This window comes from Capricornis sumatraensis, chromosome 2 (genome assembly GCF_032405125.1).
Source record: "Capricornis sumatraensis isolate serow.1 chromosome 2, serow.2, whole genome shotgun sequence".
Taxonomy (NCBI): Eukaryota; Metazoa; Chordata; class Mammalia; order Artiodactyla; family Bovidae; genus Capricornis; species Capricornis sumatraensis.
In genome coordinates, this window is record NC_091070.1 from 120,484,753 (window position 1) to 120,502,119 (window position 17,367).

The window sequence follows — 17,367 nt, forward strand, 5'->3', positions numbered from 1 at the left end:
GCAGGTTCATTCCTGGTCAGAGAACTAAGATCCCACATGCTGAGAAGCAAGTACGCCCAAGCACGCAACTAGAAAATCCATGCACAATGAAAGAAAGTGTAACAAAGATCATGTGTGCCACCACTAAGACTCAACACAGCCAAACAATTATTATAAAAACTGATAATATTATTATATTATTTTATAATTATAACATAAATTATTATAAAAACTAATTGTTTTCCTAAATATTAGTATTTTTCTGATTTTCTTCCATAATTATATATTTTACATAGCAGGCCAGTTCAAACACATAGAAATAGATATAAAACAGACATAAGGTTGCCCCAACTCCTGCAGACATGCATGAGTCTGGCCTGGAATACTAGTGAGGGGGAGGAAAGGTGAGATGCGTAATCAGCACTGAATTGATAGATAAAGTCATGAGGACAAATGACTTCCCCTCGGCTTGTGAGGTCCTGAGGTCTAAGACTTGGAGGCCAACACCTGGTCAGGAAATTAATTATCCTGCCATCATCTATCCTCAAGCCCATGTCCCAGAGGGCTCCAGAGGAAGAGAGATTCCAGGAGAAAAGGCCCACACATTTGAGAGTTCAAAGTGTAGGTCTCACTGCCAACCCATAAGAACACACAGAGCTAGAAATTTCTCACCTTTTGGGAAAAAAAAAAAATCTTCTTTAGCCTCAGCCTGGATAAGGATTTCTCTTGGAGAAAGAGGAGTGAGAGAATATTTAGGTCTCCAACTTTGAGTTTCAAGGCCATGGTGCTTAGAACTGGGACAAGGAAGATAGGAAACGATTTCTCTATGCAAAGCTAGAGTCCTAAATTGAAGCATCAAAAAGAGGCCAAGGGCCCTAGGCGAACATCTGCTGTTGGGTCAGAGCCTGAACAAACTCAGGCCTGCGCTCCGCAATGCTTGGCTCTGAGGAACGAGGGAGCCCAGGGGATTAGCAGAGGCCCCACAAAAACCAGCAACACACATCAAAGTGCTGATTAGAGACAGAGTATTACCTTCCTCAGTCAAGTTAAGTCGCTTTAAGCCACCTCATGTCAAAGCATCTTTCCAGAGGACATCGTGGAACATTTCATAATGCAAAGTTTTTTGAAACAGAGATGAAAATAAGTCAATCAATTTTTGGTTTCAGGTATTAAGTTTAAAAAAAAAAGCCCAGTACATCATTTAGTTGAAATACCAGGTCCCGATCAGGCTTTTTTCTACCCAGGGAGGGGACAAATAAAGAGGTGGGAGGACAGGGGCAGTTATTCAGGAGACAGGGAGCACTCTTCCAAGCTTTTCCCACGTTGAGGTGATACTCCCAGTTTACAGGGAGCTGCTGATGACGGCTGCGTGTCTGGGCAGCTCTCAGCACCCAGCTCAAAGAAACAGGCCATCATGGCAAAGGTCCCAGAGAGTCAGACTCAATCTTCTCTCTACAGCACATTCAGTGAGCACGGAGGAGGGGCTTACACATGACATAACACAGGCAATAAACAGGCTGCTAGTCAGGAGCAGCTTCTCACCACGCCCTTTCTCAGGCCTGGGCCTCTACCCGCTCTCCAGTCCCCATTCTCCATCTCTAATTGAAAAGGTTGCCAGGATATAAACTATCTTTTCCTTGCCTATTTCTCTTCCCATAGAACCTCCTTAGCCCGTTCCTTTTGGCAGTGGTACAACTAAACTTGGGGAAATGTACACCACAGGTACTTTTTGGTCCGAGGAATCTCCCGGAGCTCTCTTTTTTTTTTTCCAGTCATGCTGTGTAGCTTGTGGGATCTTAATTCCCCAACCAGGGATTGAACGCAGGCCCATGGCAGTGAAAACAGAGTCCTAAGCACCAAACCACCAGGGAACTCCCGTTAGAGCTCTAGTTCTATTCCCCAGAACATTTCCAGGCCGTTTCATTATCTGCAAGTCCAATCTCTGCTGTCTCACCAGGTCCTTGAGGTTCAGTCCAGAGCTTCTCTTTCCTGGGCTCACTCCATCTTCTTCCTCACTCCATCTTCTTCCAGCTCTGCAAGTCATCTTGGCACCTTAGGCAACCCCACCCTGCTTCCACCCTCTTAATATTCTGAAAACAAGCACAGTCTAGATACTCCCATGCCAGGCAAGACTGCCAGAGGAGGCAGAGAGCTCAGGCTGCTCAAAGACAAACCCAGGTCTGGAATGGAAGGAGGTTTCCAGTGCATTCTGAAGCCGTGAATTAGCTGAGAAACAAAAAGGGGAAGAAAAGTCACAAGAGAAAAATATTATACTTTTCTGACTGAAGGAGAAAGGGGACGAGAGAGGAATTGGGGCCAGAGATGAAGGGGGTTTCTAGTTCCTTTGGTCCAGGGAAGATTCCTGTAAATTTAGCTATGTCCCAGTTGGGCCCTGAAGTCAACTACATTTTTTTTTGGCAGAAAGAAAAAGATAATCATTGGATTAACTGAATGCAATACCTAGAGATGCCAAAACCTAAAGCCTCAAACAGCTGCAGTCAGCTTTTCATTTCTGCGAAGGATATGGTGTTAGTCACCTCTCTCCAGTGCTGATCGGTAAATCTGTTTTGAGATTGGTAAAACTCTAAGTAATCACAGGACCTCTGTCTGCAAATAAATCTCTAAGTTTTGAGATCAGTAAATCTCTGAATAATCACGAGACCTCTGTCTACGAGCAGCTCTTTTCCAACTGGCCAAGCTTAAGGATCCCACAAGGCCACAACCCCAGATGGGTCAGAGCAAAAGTTAGGGGCTACCTCCTACAATAAGGACTCAGACCATGGAGCTGAGCTGCTTAACAGAGGCACTCTAACTCCTCTGAATGCCTCTAAGTCCCCAAATCATAGTACTGGGGATGTCTCCACACCTTCCAGATATGGACAACAGGGTGCCCACCTGCAAGAAGCACTAGAATTATGTTCTTTCATCCTCCCTGAAAAGTGAAAAGAAACCACACCAGGAGCTCAAAGAGACACATTAGCATAATTTATTAAACTCACCATACAAAGAATATGCCATGGGAAAGAGTATCAGAACTGGAAGGACCCATGGAAGTTATCTGGTGCAACCCCCTCATTGTACAAATGGGAATGGTGTGAAGAACACCAGAACATCACGATGAACAAAGCTAGCATGGGAGCTCAGCCCCAGTGCACAGAAACCACAGACTTAAGGCTTCTGGTTTTGAGCCAAGGAGAACCTGAAGAGACTTAATGTTTATTTTTCATTTTTCTGTGTCCTAGAGTACCACATTCTGCTGCTTAACTCCTTCTTAAGGCTGCAGGAAGAGCCCTAAAGAAAACAGACAAGTGGCAGGTTCATTCAGAGCCAGGATAACAAACTGACGGTGGAGCACCCGGGCACAGCAGGGTTGAGAGGGATTCAATCCCTCCTGATTGCTGTCTTTCCCCAAACAACAGACATGCGAACCCTGATGCCTCAGGGTAAATATACTTGCCTTCCTGAGGTTTGGAGGAGGAAGGGAAAGACAGCAGGTAGAGGAAAGGGAGGAAAAGACTTATAGCATCATTCTGAAATCGATGAGTCCATTAGAAATGCTCTTTTCCCTCTGTCAAGTAAATCCAAACACCGCAAGAGAAGACTGCAGAACTCTGGGATTAAATCAGTTGTGAGATGGAAGGAAAAACACCAATAACTTAGCAAAATAAATACCACAGAGTTTCTTCGCTGAGATCGATGTAACCCAGTGAAAACAGTTTTTAGGCTCTGAGTCAAGAAGAATGAGGTGTATCTTGCACCTCCACTTAGGGGGAAACCCTAAGAGGTTCTGGGAGCCTTCACAGCAGAGAGAAGTTGCCCATTACTGTCCGTGGCCTCACAGAACCTTTCTGCTCACAGCTACGCCTTGAAGGACATTTCCCCTCCCCCAAAGACAAGACCATCTGGTCAAAGTTGAGGTTCACTGACCCTGACCAGGCCATGACAGGTAGCCCCACAGTCTGTCTGCAGGAGGCCCTGCTCAGCACGGGCTGAGGGTGGAGCAAGTAGAAAAACAGTTTGTTGCTGAGAACTGAGCTATGTTTACGGAAGGAACTCTGCTCCCCCAGGACTCCAGCTTCTAGGGCAGATCTCACCACCTCTCTCGACCTGACCCACGGAGGGCCTGCTTCTGGGGCAGCTGAACTCCAATCTACAACAGAAGGGAGGCTCTGCTACAGAGAGAAATAGTAAATACGGGAACAAGGCTACTGCCCTGGCTCCTGCAGGCCGGGTACCAGCCTCCAGAGGCCACAGTGTCCAAAGGGGCGTTAGTCCTCCGTCTGTCCAGTGTACAGAACCGTGAAGCCCGGGCCTGAGCACAGCCAGGGAGCAGTTGGGAGGTCAAAGTCAGGGCTGGTGGCCTCCAGGGGCGGTGGGCTCCTCCGCAGGCCAGAGGCGGCAGCAACGTCCACCTCCTTGGGCTCATGTTTCCACCACTCGGATGAGAGGCATGGGCTTTGGGCTGGGGGGCTTGGATATCCTGATGCTGAAAAGAAAGTCAGAAATGCTGAGTGCCCTGTCATGGCCCAGCCTTCCCAGAGCCACCCCTCTGGCTTGCCTCCAGGTCCCACCCTGCAGGGCCCACTGATCTCTTGGTTCTAATGTCCTGAAACCATCACTGCCAGGGCTAAGCGGCCAGGGGACTGGTGCTTTTATCTCATGACAAGGGTGGGGAACACGGAGGGTGCAGCTGAACACCTAAGGAACAGGATGGCTGTGATTCCTGATTTTTTTTTTTCAAAGTTTTAGACCTTTCTATGACTCTCGCAGAAACAAAAAGCCCTCTCCCTAGACATAAGCCCTTGCTGTGTATGTGTGTGCTCAATCACGTCCGACTCTGTGACCCCATGGACTGTCCTCCGCCAGGCTCCTTTGTCCATGGAATTTTCCAGGCAAGAATACTAGAGTGGGTTGCTATTTCCTACTCCACGGGATCTTCCTAACCCAGGGATCGAGGCTGCATTTCTTTGCACCTCCTGCATTAGCAGGCCGGTTCTTTATCACTGTACCACCTGGGAAGCTCCATATGCCCTTGCTAACAGTCACAATTTTTGCCTCCAATTTCAGGGGTTCATATGCCTCTGGTGTTGTCCATGGGCCTCCCTGGGGTTGTGGTATCAGGCTCTACTCTAACCTGGTTAGAAAGTGGTTCAGGTGGAGAATGGGTCAGATGAGAGTCAGAGAGAAAGAAACTGGACTTTGGAGAGCCTTGTCCTGGCCTTGGTACTGAAGGTTTCCTTCCTGTGGCTCTGCCCCGCCTTCCTTCACTTCCTTCCTGGGCTCCGCTCCATGCGCACTCACTTACCTGCCTAGGTTCTCGGTCTTGGCCCGGTTCTGGGTGCTGAAGTTGCCATGACTGATCTGTTTTTCTATCAGGTGTTCCATCCGGTCGTGCATCTCTAAATTCTGTAACGCAAGTTTATGAGATTAGAATTGGGTCTCTTCCGGTTTGCTGTGGGTCACATCTAACCAGCTCATCCTGGTCTCCAGCTCTAGGTGCTGCTGTCACCCCCACCCCACTGCGCCTGCCACCACCAGGAAGCCCTCATCTTCAGCACTCCAGGTTGCACTCTCCTTCAGTACTTGCTCCAGCCTCCTTCCCTGAGGATGTGTTCTCTCGGTAACTGTTAAACACCGAACATCTCCTGTACTTCCCCTCTACACATTTCCTACATATAATCTCCTAGAGTCTGTTGAGAAATTTACCTGCATTTGCTGATACGCTTTTCTATAAAGTATCCTTAGGTATATGTTTAAAGGATTTTATCTCTAAATCTAGACTGCAGACTCCCTGGAGATAAACAACTCTGTCTCCTATTTCTTTTGATCTCCCCCTCTATCTGAGACACCCTCACACAATGGCTGCAAAGCAATCTCAGGGAGCCAGTCAATGGACAGGAAGGCCTCTGAAGGACGGTGGACATCAGACCAAGAAGAACTCCTTAGCCAATCGAGCCCATCACCTTAGCCGTGGAGAAGCCTCCATTTATAGGATGTGTTCTCCTTCAAGGCTCAGTTCCACTGTCAGCTCCTCTGCTAAGCCCACAGAATCAGAATGAAGGGCCGGCCTCCATGCTGCTGTGGCACAGGGGTGGCACTACAAGGACGATCCCTTCAGAGTGGGGACAGGTCTTACCATTGCCCGCAATCCCTGAAGAGTCTCAGAAAACGTTCAGTCAGCAGAAAAGCTGGAGATCAACCAACCACCTCAGATACTCACTTCTGAGCAGCAGCAAGACACAACCAAGACCCCTCCAGAATCTCCCCTTCCCCATGTCTAGATTCTTCTTTAAGAGTCTGTTCCCTTCCCAGGGCTGCCCGGAACACACACCTCGGCTTCCAGGTAGGCAATCTTCTCCTTGAGCTCCTGGATGGTGGTATCCTTGGACTGGATCACAGCTTTTGAGTTCTGGAGCTGCAAAGATGTGGGAGACACTAGGGCTCGTTCTGAAATGACTCATGACATACTCATCCAACTTTGCCCGGCTGCTGGAGGAGCCAGCGGAGACAAAGGGCAGAGTACTGCACCTCTCACGTGACTTCCTTCGCTTTTCAGTAAACACTAAACTCTTTGATTATTCCAGATTTGTGTGAGGGGGGTGAGAGGGAACACCACCCTCATAATCTAAAATAATGGATGGCTCAAAAACCATTTCATTTGCCTTTGGGAAATGCAAATGATGTATTGGTTCAAGAAAGGGATACTGAATGCCAGACTATATGACAGTCCCTGTTTTAGACAATGGGAAACAGCAGTGAACAAGATGGAAGAAATCCTAGCGCGCATGGAGCTGGCGTGCCACAGCTACGCCCCCCCAACTAGGGGCTCTGAAATTCTCAGAACAACTCCACAAAACAGCACATTCTGACCGCCGGAAGTTCAGGCAAGGAAAAGCAGAAACTACATCACGAGGTGCAAAGGTTGAAAATCTACACACAGATAAGTGAGTTTATTGCGACTTAATTACTTATTTACCAGCACTTTTTAATGAGCAAGGAAGACTAACCTTTTCCTTCTTTTCCCATGGAAAACCACAAGGCAAATGACCAAAAAAGTAGGGGAAAGATGGAAGAACAGCAAATCCCAATCACCCTAATTTAATAGGCAGACTTGAGTGTTTTATGGGACACTCAAGAATGTAAGACAAGATACTCAGGAGAATAAATAAATAAAGGTGTAGGCTTGACAGGAAAACAGGGCTAGACACAACGCAGAGACTCCCAGAGTGGGCCCCCAGAGCAGGGTTACCCATGTACCTGCTCTATCATCTGCCGGACCTTCCGCTGCTGGCTCTTAAGCATGTCATCCAAGTGGTGGATCTTCTCCCGCAACCCAGCCACTTCCTTCTCCAGGTTAGCAGCCCTGGGAATGAAGACCGAAAGGGTGAGGTAAGAGGAAAAGATGCCTTCTCCACCTGGTCACAGTAAGGACCTTGAGTTCAGGGGGTTCCAGTCAGGTGTGTTTCCTTCTACCCCAGCTCTGCTGTAAGGAGGAGGCAATGGGAACACACATCAGAAGCATACTAGAGATCATCCAGTCCAAACAAGGGAACTGAGGCTCAGAAAGGTTAGACAGAATAAATCATTCTGGAAAGTTTCACCACTAGAGCCAATAGGTAGATGTACCAAGGTTATTTAATAACATAGGGAAGACATTCTCAGAATTAAAGTTGTCAGAAAGTGGACTGCCTCATGTCTGATGAGCTCCTTATTCCTGGAAAGGTTCATGTACGAGCTGGGATTATGATACCCAAGACCATCAAGCTGTTAGCAGGGATTTTATACCAAGAGGGAGATAAGATTTGAGGACCCTTAATGCCTCTTCACACAAGTCTGGTTTTGTTTGGTTTTTCGGCTGTGCCGGGCAGTTATGTGGGATCTTAGTCCCCTGACCCGGGATCAAACCCATGCCCAGTGCAGAGCACTGGGAGTGAGAAGTCATAACCACTGGACCACGAGGGAAGTCCCAAGTCTAAGTCTCTTGGTTCCCAGACACTGCTGATTCCTTTGCATCTTCTAAGCAAACTGGGTCAAGATCTCCAAAGGTCAGGCGGCTGGGGAGAGTGCCCAGGAGTTCACGGCATTTAAGAATTGCTGATACCCATTATTCTGTGGGTCTGCCTGAGGAAGCAGACAAGAGCGCATTGCTAGAAGATGGGCAGCTCTAGGGGTGGGGGACAATGCAATCCGAGCCCAACTCACGCTTCCTAATTTCAAGCATTCTAAGTTCCTACCCTCAGCTCTCCAGCGCTCTATTCCTTGGTCTCCTTTCATTGAGAAAATCAGTGTTTCTGATGTGCAGCTGTCACTTGCCCACCCCAAATCTCGGTTATCTGGTCTTCTTTGTCTCTTCTGCTCCTTCCACTCAGGCTCCCACCTGTGAGCACCTCCACCACAGGAGTGGTGAGGGAGCGCTGAGTAATTTAAAGCAATTCTGCTATGAAGTCTGAAAGAAGGTTACAATAAGATGTCTGTATTTACCATGCCAGGAAGGCCTAGATCAGGTTATCCCAAAGGAGAGATGATGACCCTAGCAGACCAAGGGTCCAAGAAGGCAAGGATTGTGTCTGTTCATCTTGGAATGCCTTAGAAGGCCCGTCAGGTAATGTCTGTTGAGCTTAGAAAGGTCCAGGTTTTTAATTATTTATTTGACTGCATCAAGTCTCAGTTGAGGCACCCGGGATCTTCAAACTTCATTGCAGCATGCAGGATCTTTAGCTGTGGCATGTGAAATCTTAGTTGCAGAATGTACGATCTAGTTCCCCAATCAGGGATTGAACCTGGGCCCCCTCCATTGGGAGTGTGGAGTCTTACCCACTAGACCACCAGGAAGTCCCCCAGTATGCTAATGTTACATTTGATTTACCATTTGTGATCTTCCCAGGTGGTGCAAGTGGTAAAGACCCCACCTGCCAATGCAGGAGATGTAAGAGATGTGGGTTCAAACTCTGCATCAGGAAGATTCCCCTGGAGCAGGGCATGGCAACCCACTCCAGTATTCTTGCCTGGAGAATCCCATGGACAGAGGAGCCTGGGGGGCTACAGTCCATGGCGTCACAAAGAGCAGACACGACTGAGCAACTAACACTGTGTTTACGGGGGAGTAGGCTATGGTGCAATCCAGTAACACATCCAGTGTAACAACCTCAGAATCTCAGAATGATGTGCAGCAACGGTAGACACTTCACTCGCTCCCGCCTGCCCCTGTCCCTACAACCACAGAAGCCTTTTCTTCAGGTATTGGAAAATGAGTGCCTCAGACATGGCAGCCTCCCCACAGTATCTCCCTGGGCAGGGCCCCACCCCGAGCAGGCACACAGTGAGTCAGAGCTGGAAGACCTGACATCAGCACCAGCTTCCTCCCCAGGACAGCACCCTCTCCTCCCCGCACCCCGACCTCACGCTGAGCCAGGGCCCTTACTTTTCTTGTTCTGCTCGGCAGTCAACATTCTTACTCCGAAGTTCCTCCAGGGCTGTCTCCCCTTCCCTGACCTTCGCCAGTAAGGCCTGATACTCCTGGTGGGCCAAAGGAAAGAAAATCTACAATGAGGAGACGGTGACAGTATCTGTGTTCAGGGTAAGATGGGCACCAAGGGCTGGGACTCAGCCCCTGCGGGGCCTGGGACAGCTGCCAGGGAGCAGCAGGTCAAGCTGGTTTGATGGGGTGCTCTCCCCTGACAGGGATAACCCTTCCCACCCTCAGCACATAGAAACTTCTCAGCCTCGCCCAGCTGCCCGAAGGGAGAATCTGTCCCTGCATCAGCTGGGTCCACCTGCCAGCTCTGGCTACTGATCCCCAGGGAACTAGGCTGAGTGGCTCCTGAAGAGCTGTCTTCAAAGGCCAAAGGGCAGCTCTACCAGAACCCACCTAAAATGGAAATGGGTTCAAGTCGAGTTACCAAGAGCTAAGTTAGATAAAGAAAGACCTTCCCTGGGACTTCCCTGGTGCCCAGTGGCTAAGACTCTGTGCTCCCAATGTAGAGATCCAGGTTCAATACCTGGTTGGGAAACTAGATCCTGCATGCCACAACTAAAGATCCCATACACTGCAACTAAGACCCAGCACAGCCAAATACATAAATAAAAGATTATAAAAAAAAAAAAAAAATCTTCCCATTCCTTAAGGGCTAAACAGTACTCCAAATGAAGCTGTGAAATGCGCTTTTCTGGAACCGCTAAGAAAAGGAAGGTCTCTGCAACCATCTCAGGCAGTCCACCCGCACCTTCCGGCCCAGGAGTATGGGTGCTGAAGAGCAAGACCCCAGCAGTTACCGTCTCCATTCCCAGCAAGCGCCTCTGCAGCTCCCCGACTTCTGCTTCCTTCTGCTCCGCTCTGTCCTCCGCTCTCTGTAGGGCCACCTGACTCTGTTTGGCTTCTCTCTGGTACTGGCTGAGTGTGACCTGGGACACAGGATGGGGACTTTGTGAACTGTGTGGAAGGACAAACGTAGATCAAAAGGAAAAAACCCAGGAATGAGGGTGCAGGGATGGGAGGAGGAGGCAACCCTGATGGGCACACCACCGTCTCCCCATCACTGTTCCAGGACCACTCAGGAGACCAGCAGATTAACTCCACTCCCAAGGATAACTGTCACATAATCAGAGTGACACCTGGAACCCACAAGCTCCACTTTCCAGATAGCTGACGTCTTCAGCATCCCCACCAGCCCTCCAGGGTCACCCAAGCTTAAACCAGTGCCATGACTTTCTTTCTAATACAAAGAATCCAATGGAGGAATCTCTGTGTCCCTCCTTCTGTCTCCCACTCTTCCTCATCCTCACTTCCAGCAATCCTGGAAAGGCCAAAACAGCACCCAGAGCATTACTAGCACCAGGAAGAATTTTGCAATATGGAAAGGATAGAAGTGGAATTTAGAGTAAAAAAGTAAAATAAGAACTTGCCTCCTTTCCTCCTGTGTGCATTTTGCCAACTCCTGATCATCTTTCAGGTCTCAGCTTAGACACCCTTCTTCCAGGGAGCTGGAGCTCGGATGAGGTGTGTGTCCTTTGTGTGTCTACCCTCTTATGCACCGAGCAGATTTTGCCTGGTCGCTTGTGCGCACCCCCCAGGAGACCGTCAGCTTCATGACGGCAGAGACGCTGGGTACCACTACCTTTCCAGAGCTTAGCACAGCACTGAGCACACAGCCAGAGCTCTGCAACATGAATGGACTGGATGACCATCTAGTCCAACCCTCTCCTTTCACAACTAAAGGAAAAATGACCTATTCAAGATTACACAGCCAGTAAATGACAGTAAACTCAGTTGCTTCATCATCGATTTCAATGCTTTCCAGGTACCCCACTCTGACTCCCCAGTCAGAGACTAAAAAAGAATTCGGGTAACCTCTGGAAAGCCTAACCAGGCCTGGTAAAACGAAACACCAGCAACCAGTTTGTCTGGCTCCTCCCAAAGTCAGAATCAAGGAGAAGAAAGCAAAGCAAAGGATGACGTGTAATGGGACTTGTCCACATTGTACACGGCCCCATCCAGAGCAAATCCTTCCTGACAGCCAGGAGCCAGTAGAACGGGAAACCCACGCTTAATGACAGGTTGTCTTCGTGGTAATAGACGACCTTGCCCTTCTTGCCCCCCAGCTTCAGAAAAACAGACCAGAGAGTCTAATCCACCCGGAGAGACTGAGAAAAGCCTTCCAACGTCCCATATTAGCCTGAAACAGGCCCGTTCCTTGGGCAGAAGTATAAAAAGAAGGCCTCTCATTTCTGTACACAAACATTGCACCCAGGTTGCTGTGTGCTCGGAGCACAGCACCAACGGGCCACAGATGATCCTCACACGCAGCTGTAAAGTCACAAAGGAAAAAAGCCACACTCTGCTACGTCGGTCCCACAGTTCCAGCCAGCCCTGCCCAAAGGAGCCCTTTAATCATGAGGGTGTGGGGACCTACCCCAGTAGTGCGAGCAGCCCAAGGACCATCTCCTACTGTGGATCTGTGCTACACGTCATGGGGTTAAAGGGCAGCTCCTCGTAAGAAGCCACGAGTGTGTGTTTACCAGCAGTCACAGGCCTTACAGCCTTGGGCTTTTACTGAGGATACTTTTGCTCAAGTTTTGAAACCCAGGGTTAGCAGAGCTCTCCCATTTGCTGCCAAAACCAACTAGTACTTCACAGTATTTCTCAATGTAGAAATTCATTTCCAACATTCACAGCCTGGTCAGTGCTAGAGCCTCACCCTCCCCTTCCTCCTGTTCTATTCTAGGAAAGTAAGAAAGGGTCACTAAACTGATTCATTATCAACTGAATTATCCAAATTGTAGAATCTGAAATAGAGTCAATAAACTCCTTTACCACACAGCTACTTTGTTCTGAGACCAAATTAATCTTAGTATTACCCTGTTGTCGTTGTTATTTAGTCACTAAGTCGTGCTCAACTCTTTGTGATCCCATGGACTATAGCCCTCAGCTCCTCTGTCCACGGGATTTCCTAGACAGGAATACTGGAGTGGGTTGCCATTTCCATTTCCAGGGGATCTTTCCAAACCACGGGCTGAACCCCCTTCTCTTGGACTGGCAGGTGGATTCTTTATCACTGAGCCACTGGGGAGCCTAAGTCTAATTTATTCACGACAGGAAAACCCACCTGTTAAATTGATGACTAAGAAAAATGTAGAGTATTTATTATTTCTAAAACTCTTTCAAGTAATAAATATATTTACAAATATTACCTCACTTAATCAATGCACCAAACTTGCGAGGTATATTTCATGACCTTTTTTAAAAAAAAAAAGTCCTTATATATATTTTAATATCTTCATAATCTTATTTTTCTGCATTTACTCTTTAATCCAACTGGATTCTATTTTTGTAAACAGTGACATATTAAGGATCTATGTAGTTTATTTTTAATACTAGTTAATTCCATCTTCATTTATTGAATATTCTCATCTATCTCTGTTGGTTTAAAAGGACACCTCCATCATATACTATATTCCTAAATAATCACAACTCATAACCCCTTTTTACGAAAGTTAAAACTGATGGTTAGGGAGGTTAAATTACCCAGATAAGACTTTAACTACTCTTGAGGCAGTTAATCACTCTCACTACCTTTGGTCCACACCCTCAAAACATCTCTCAAAAATTCTCTCTTTAGTCCATGAAAGAGAGGAGTTCAGGCTGGGAGTTCTCCTTCCATCAGCCCCAGGCAAGCCTGGGCAGGGCAGAATCCTATCATCACTTATTTATGACTGAGTGAACAACGCAGATACCAGATGGTTCTTCTCACACAGAGCAGTAGGGAAAGTGCTCTATGTTCGTCTTGCGTACCTCATCTTCTACCCCAAGAATTTTCTGGAAACCATGGAACACCTCGCACACTTTTAATAGTTGGGGAAGGGGCTTTATATATATAGATTTCTGTATTTTTAAAATCTTCTGTAATAACCTTTTATAACAATAATTGAGATACTCAAGGTTACAGAGCTCTGGGTGGGGAGAAGGATAAATTGGGAATTTGGGATTAACAGATACACACTAACTATATATAAAACAGATAAACAACAAGGGCCTACTATATAGCACAGGAACATTCAATATCTTATAATAATCTATAATAGAAAAGAAGCTGAAAAAGAATATATATATGTGTGTGTACGTGTGTGTGTGTAACTGAATCACTTTGCTGTGCACTTAAAACACTGTTGGGGAACTTCCCTGGTGACTCAGACAGTAAAATTGTCTGCTTGCAATGCTGGAGACCCGGGTTCAATCCCTGGGTCGGGAAGATCCACTGGAGAAGGAAATGGCAACGCACTCCAGCACTCTTGCCTGGAAAATTCCATGCATGGAGGAATCTCATAGGCTACTATCCATGGGGTCACAAAGAGTCAGACACAACTGAGTGACTTTGCTTTCACTTGAAACACTGTTAATAAATTATACCTCAATTTAAAAAAAAATCACAGAGCTCTGTGTAGTAAAGCCAAGACTGATCTAAAGGTTCCTGATTCCACAGGCACATTTCTTCTTAAGACCACACCAATCCATCCACTCATCCTATCTACACTTAAGAGGCACCCACCCAATGCCTAGAATTGTTCCAGACACTGGGGACGCAATGGTGAACTTTACAGCAACAATCTTTGCCTGCATGGCACATCCAGCCCAGCAGTTCTTTCCATGAATTGGCAGAAAGGACTTCTGACTTACCTGCTCTCCTAAATCAGCGCCATTTCTCCACTCCAGAAGAGCAGAGACTCAAAAGCTGACCTTCAAACTATGGGCTAGCCTTGGACAGCAAAAACTATAGATATCCAAGAAAGAGCAAAGTTGACAGGAAGTGCCCCGGGCCACCAAACCTAGCCTTTCCAGTTGATTGATGGCATTCCGCCAGGAAGAAATTCATCTGCACCTGCATCCAGTGGCCCTGCCCTTAGGGCACTTTCTCCTCAAATCCCAAATCTCACCTTAAAAGCTGAACAGTCTGACTGGTGCTGCCGCTCAGCTTCCTGCAGCTTGGCAAGCAAGTCCTGAACCGTCTTCCTCAAGCTCTCAACATCTTCATTTATATAGGTGTCCACCTATAGCCAGGAGAGGGACGAGAAGCTGAAACCACTATGTGACTTGGTAGGACAAGGTTGCCCCATAATACACACTTGTTAGACCGACTGGCCCAGACCACCCTCGTGAAGGAATTTACATCGCATAAGGGAGTAAAGTTAGTCTTAGGCACCCAGGCATTCTACGTTATTCATGTGAAAACATACTTGTACCCTAAAGAACTCAACTGGCTTCCAATCATTATTTTAGGACACACTGCAGTAGTTTTTATATACTTGTCAACGGACTGATGACCAGGTATGTTTATCCCATCTTTACACGTGTGTCCTGCTTTTCCTCCAGACTAGGGCCCTCTGAGAGCAGGGACCATGATCCTCTCTAGACTTCAGTCCCCAAGGGCAAGGGCTGTGGCATGCTGGTCAAGAGGGGCGCAGCCCATGAGGCACATCTTTTGTGGTTCTCTGCGCTGAGCACAGAGATCAGCAGATTAAGGGTTACTGACAGATAGGCAGCTTAGGGCAAAAGACCCAGTGAATCCAGGAATCAGATGCGATGTAGGAAAAGGTGTCTCACTGATGTTACTGTGAGTATCTCCCCCAGACACACCCAAACTGGGGGTGGTTAGGGCTGAACTGGCGTGTAGGATCTCGCCTCCATTTCTGCCACACAGTTACCAGCTCCCTCGAGTCTGACAGGAGAGTCTCTCCCTGCCTTGCACAGTGGGAGGCAGCAGCACCTTCAAACCAGAGCACAGAGCTCAGCGGGGAGGAGAGGACAGTGTCCCAGGTGGTGTGTTATCACTGAGTACTGTGGGCCTTGCTTCTCTAACTGGGAAACAAGAACACTCCTTACCACACCCTGCCTTCAAGGCTGCCTCAAAACTAAGCCAGATAATATCTTGGAGCTTGGAAGCAGAAAGGCTGAACAGACAGTGCCAGGTGTTACTATAACTTGTTGCTAACAGCATATTTGCTGAATATGGTGACTCAGGGGAAGGGAAAAATCCAAACTGCACATCTAAAGTGAGGGGCTAGACTCATAACATTCCCAGTCCAGCCATTAGGGACTTCCCTCGTGGTCCAGTGGCTAAGCCTCTGTGCTCCCAATGCAGGGTCCTGGGTTTAACCCCTGGTCGGGGAACTAGATCTCACATGGCACAAGTAAGCGTTTGTATGCTGCAAATAGAGATCAAGATCTGGGGCAGCCAAAAAAATTAATTAAAAAAAAAATTCATCCAAATGTCATTCTCGTAAGACTCTTTAATGACATGGAAAAATTTCATGATACAGTACGAAGAGAATAAAAGGGAGTTATAAAATTTTACATGTAGGAGCTAAAGACAACAAAACAGATTTTAACACAGCAATGTAAACAGAGCCCTAAAACATATGGTGTTGGATGAAAAAGGAAAAAAATAGAGTGCAAGTCTATTATGAAAATTAAAAACGTACTTAATAGGCATATTTAAATTATATATTAAATATGTTAGAGTGAGCACCTTTCGGTCAGGGAGACCAAAAAAAAAAAAAAAAACCAAAGCAGTGAGAGGCCTTTGTGGGCCCAGTGATGATAACGAGCCCTGAACTGAAGGGAAGGTCTGAGTCAGCTCTGCACTTGAGGGCCAGACACACCCAACACAAAAAATAACCGCCTAAGAAATAAGTACAAAGAACTGCTATAGACAGTCTAATCTCAATATCGTAAATACATATTTGCACTGGAGGGAAAACAAAGGAAAGTTCACCAAACTGATTCTTCTCTGAGCAGATTACAATTGATATCTTTTTCTTCTTTCATAATTTTCTACAGTGTGCATGTCTTGTATTATTACATAATCACAAGAAATATAACAACAAAAGTCCTTTTTAAAAAAAGTATAGCCATGTGTTTGTTGATTATACATTAATAAAGCTTGGGGGGGGTTAAAAATACTATGTTCTTATTTAAAAGAATGAGACAGATTTATATATCGTTGTTGCTTAGTCGCTCAGTCGTGTCCAGCTCTTTGCAACCCCACAGACTGTATGTAGCCTGCCAGGCTCCACTGTCCATGGGATTTCCCAGGCAAGAGTACTCGAGTGGGTTGCCTGTTCCTTCTCCAGGGGATCTTCCCCACCCAAGGATCGAACCTGTGTCTCCTGCATCGCAGGCAGATTCTTTCCCTCTGAGTCATCAGGGAAGCCCCAGATTTACATGTACTAACATGGAAAGGAGGCTATACTCTGCAGTTTAAAGAAATAAAAAAACAAGAAGAAATAATGTATTATTTATCACAACCCTGTATTTGTAAAAAAGCATGTGCATATTATATACATATATTTATATATATATATATATGATACATGTCTATATATTAGTATACACACACACACACACACATATGGCTTTTAAATATGGATGCCTATGTACAGAAAAACACTCTAGAACTTTAAACTAGAATATTAGAACTAATAGAACAGGCTAAATATTAGAATCAAGTAAAGAGCTTTTAAAAGTCCTAGTGCAGAACTTCCCTGGTGGTCCAGTGGTTATGATTCCCTGCTTCCACTGCAGGGGTGAAGTTTTGATCCCTGGTCAGGAATTACGATCCTGCATGCTGCGTGGCATGCGTGGTCAATAAAATTTTTTTTAAATCCTGAGGCATAGGCCACATCTCAGGTCCGTTAAATTACAGTCTCTAGGGACGGCACACAGGTATTGCATCCTTTAAAGCTCCCAAGGCCATCATAATAATGAACGGTGAGCACTGCTCTAAAAGGACCCGCCCATGGGTTTTCCCTGACAGTCTAGTTAGGACTCTGCACTTCCACTGAGGAGGACACAGGTTTGATCCCTGGTCAGAGAACTAAGATCCCATAAGCCATGCA

The 17,367-nt window shown here is 46.7% G+C and overlaps 1 protein-coding gene across 2 annotated transcripts in view; it reads right to left on the minus strand.

Annotated features, from left to right (window-relative positions):
* Window positions 1-3,040: 3,040 nt before the first annotated feature.
* TUFT1 (tuftelin 1) overlaps window positions 3,041-17,367 on the minus strand; it is a 47,600-nt gene continuing 33,273 nt past the window's right edge. For both annotated transcript variants that reach the window (XM_068965047.1, XM_068965046.1), the window contains 7 exons: window positions 14,407-14,520; window positions 10,252-10,380; window positions 9,401-9,495; window positions 7,237-7,342; window positions 6,311-6,394; window positions 5,285-5,385; window positions 3,041-4,465 (listed from right to left, as the gene is read on the minus strand). In XM_068965047.1, the coding sequence (XP_068821148.1) occupies window positions 4,402-4,465; window positions 5,285-5,385; window positions 6,311-6,394; window positions 7,237-7,342; window positions 9,401-9,495; window positions 10,252-10,380; window positions 14,407-14,520 (693 nt within the window). In that variant the 3' untranslated portion in view covers window positions 3,041-4,401. The remainder of the gene's footprint in view (window positions 4,466-5,284; window positions 5,386-6,310; window positions 6,395-7,236; window positions 7,343-9,400; window positions 9,496-10,251; window positions 10,381-14,406; window positions 14,521-17,367) is intronic.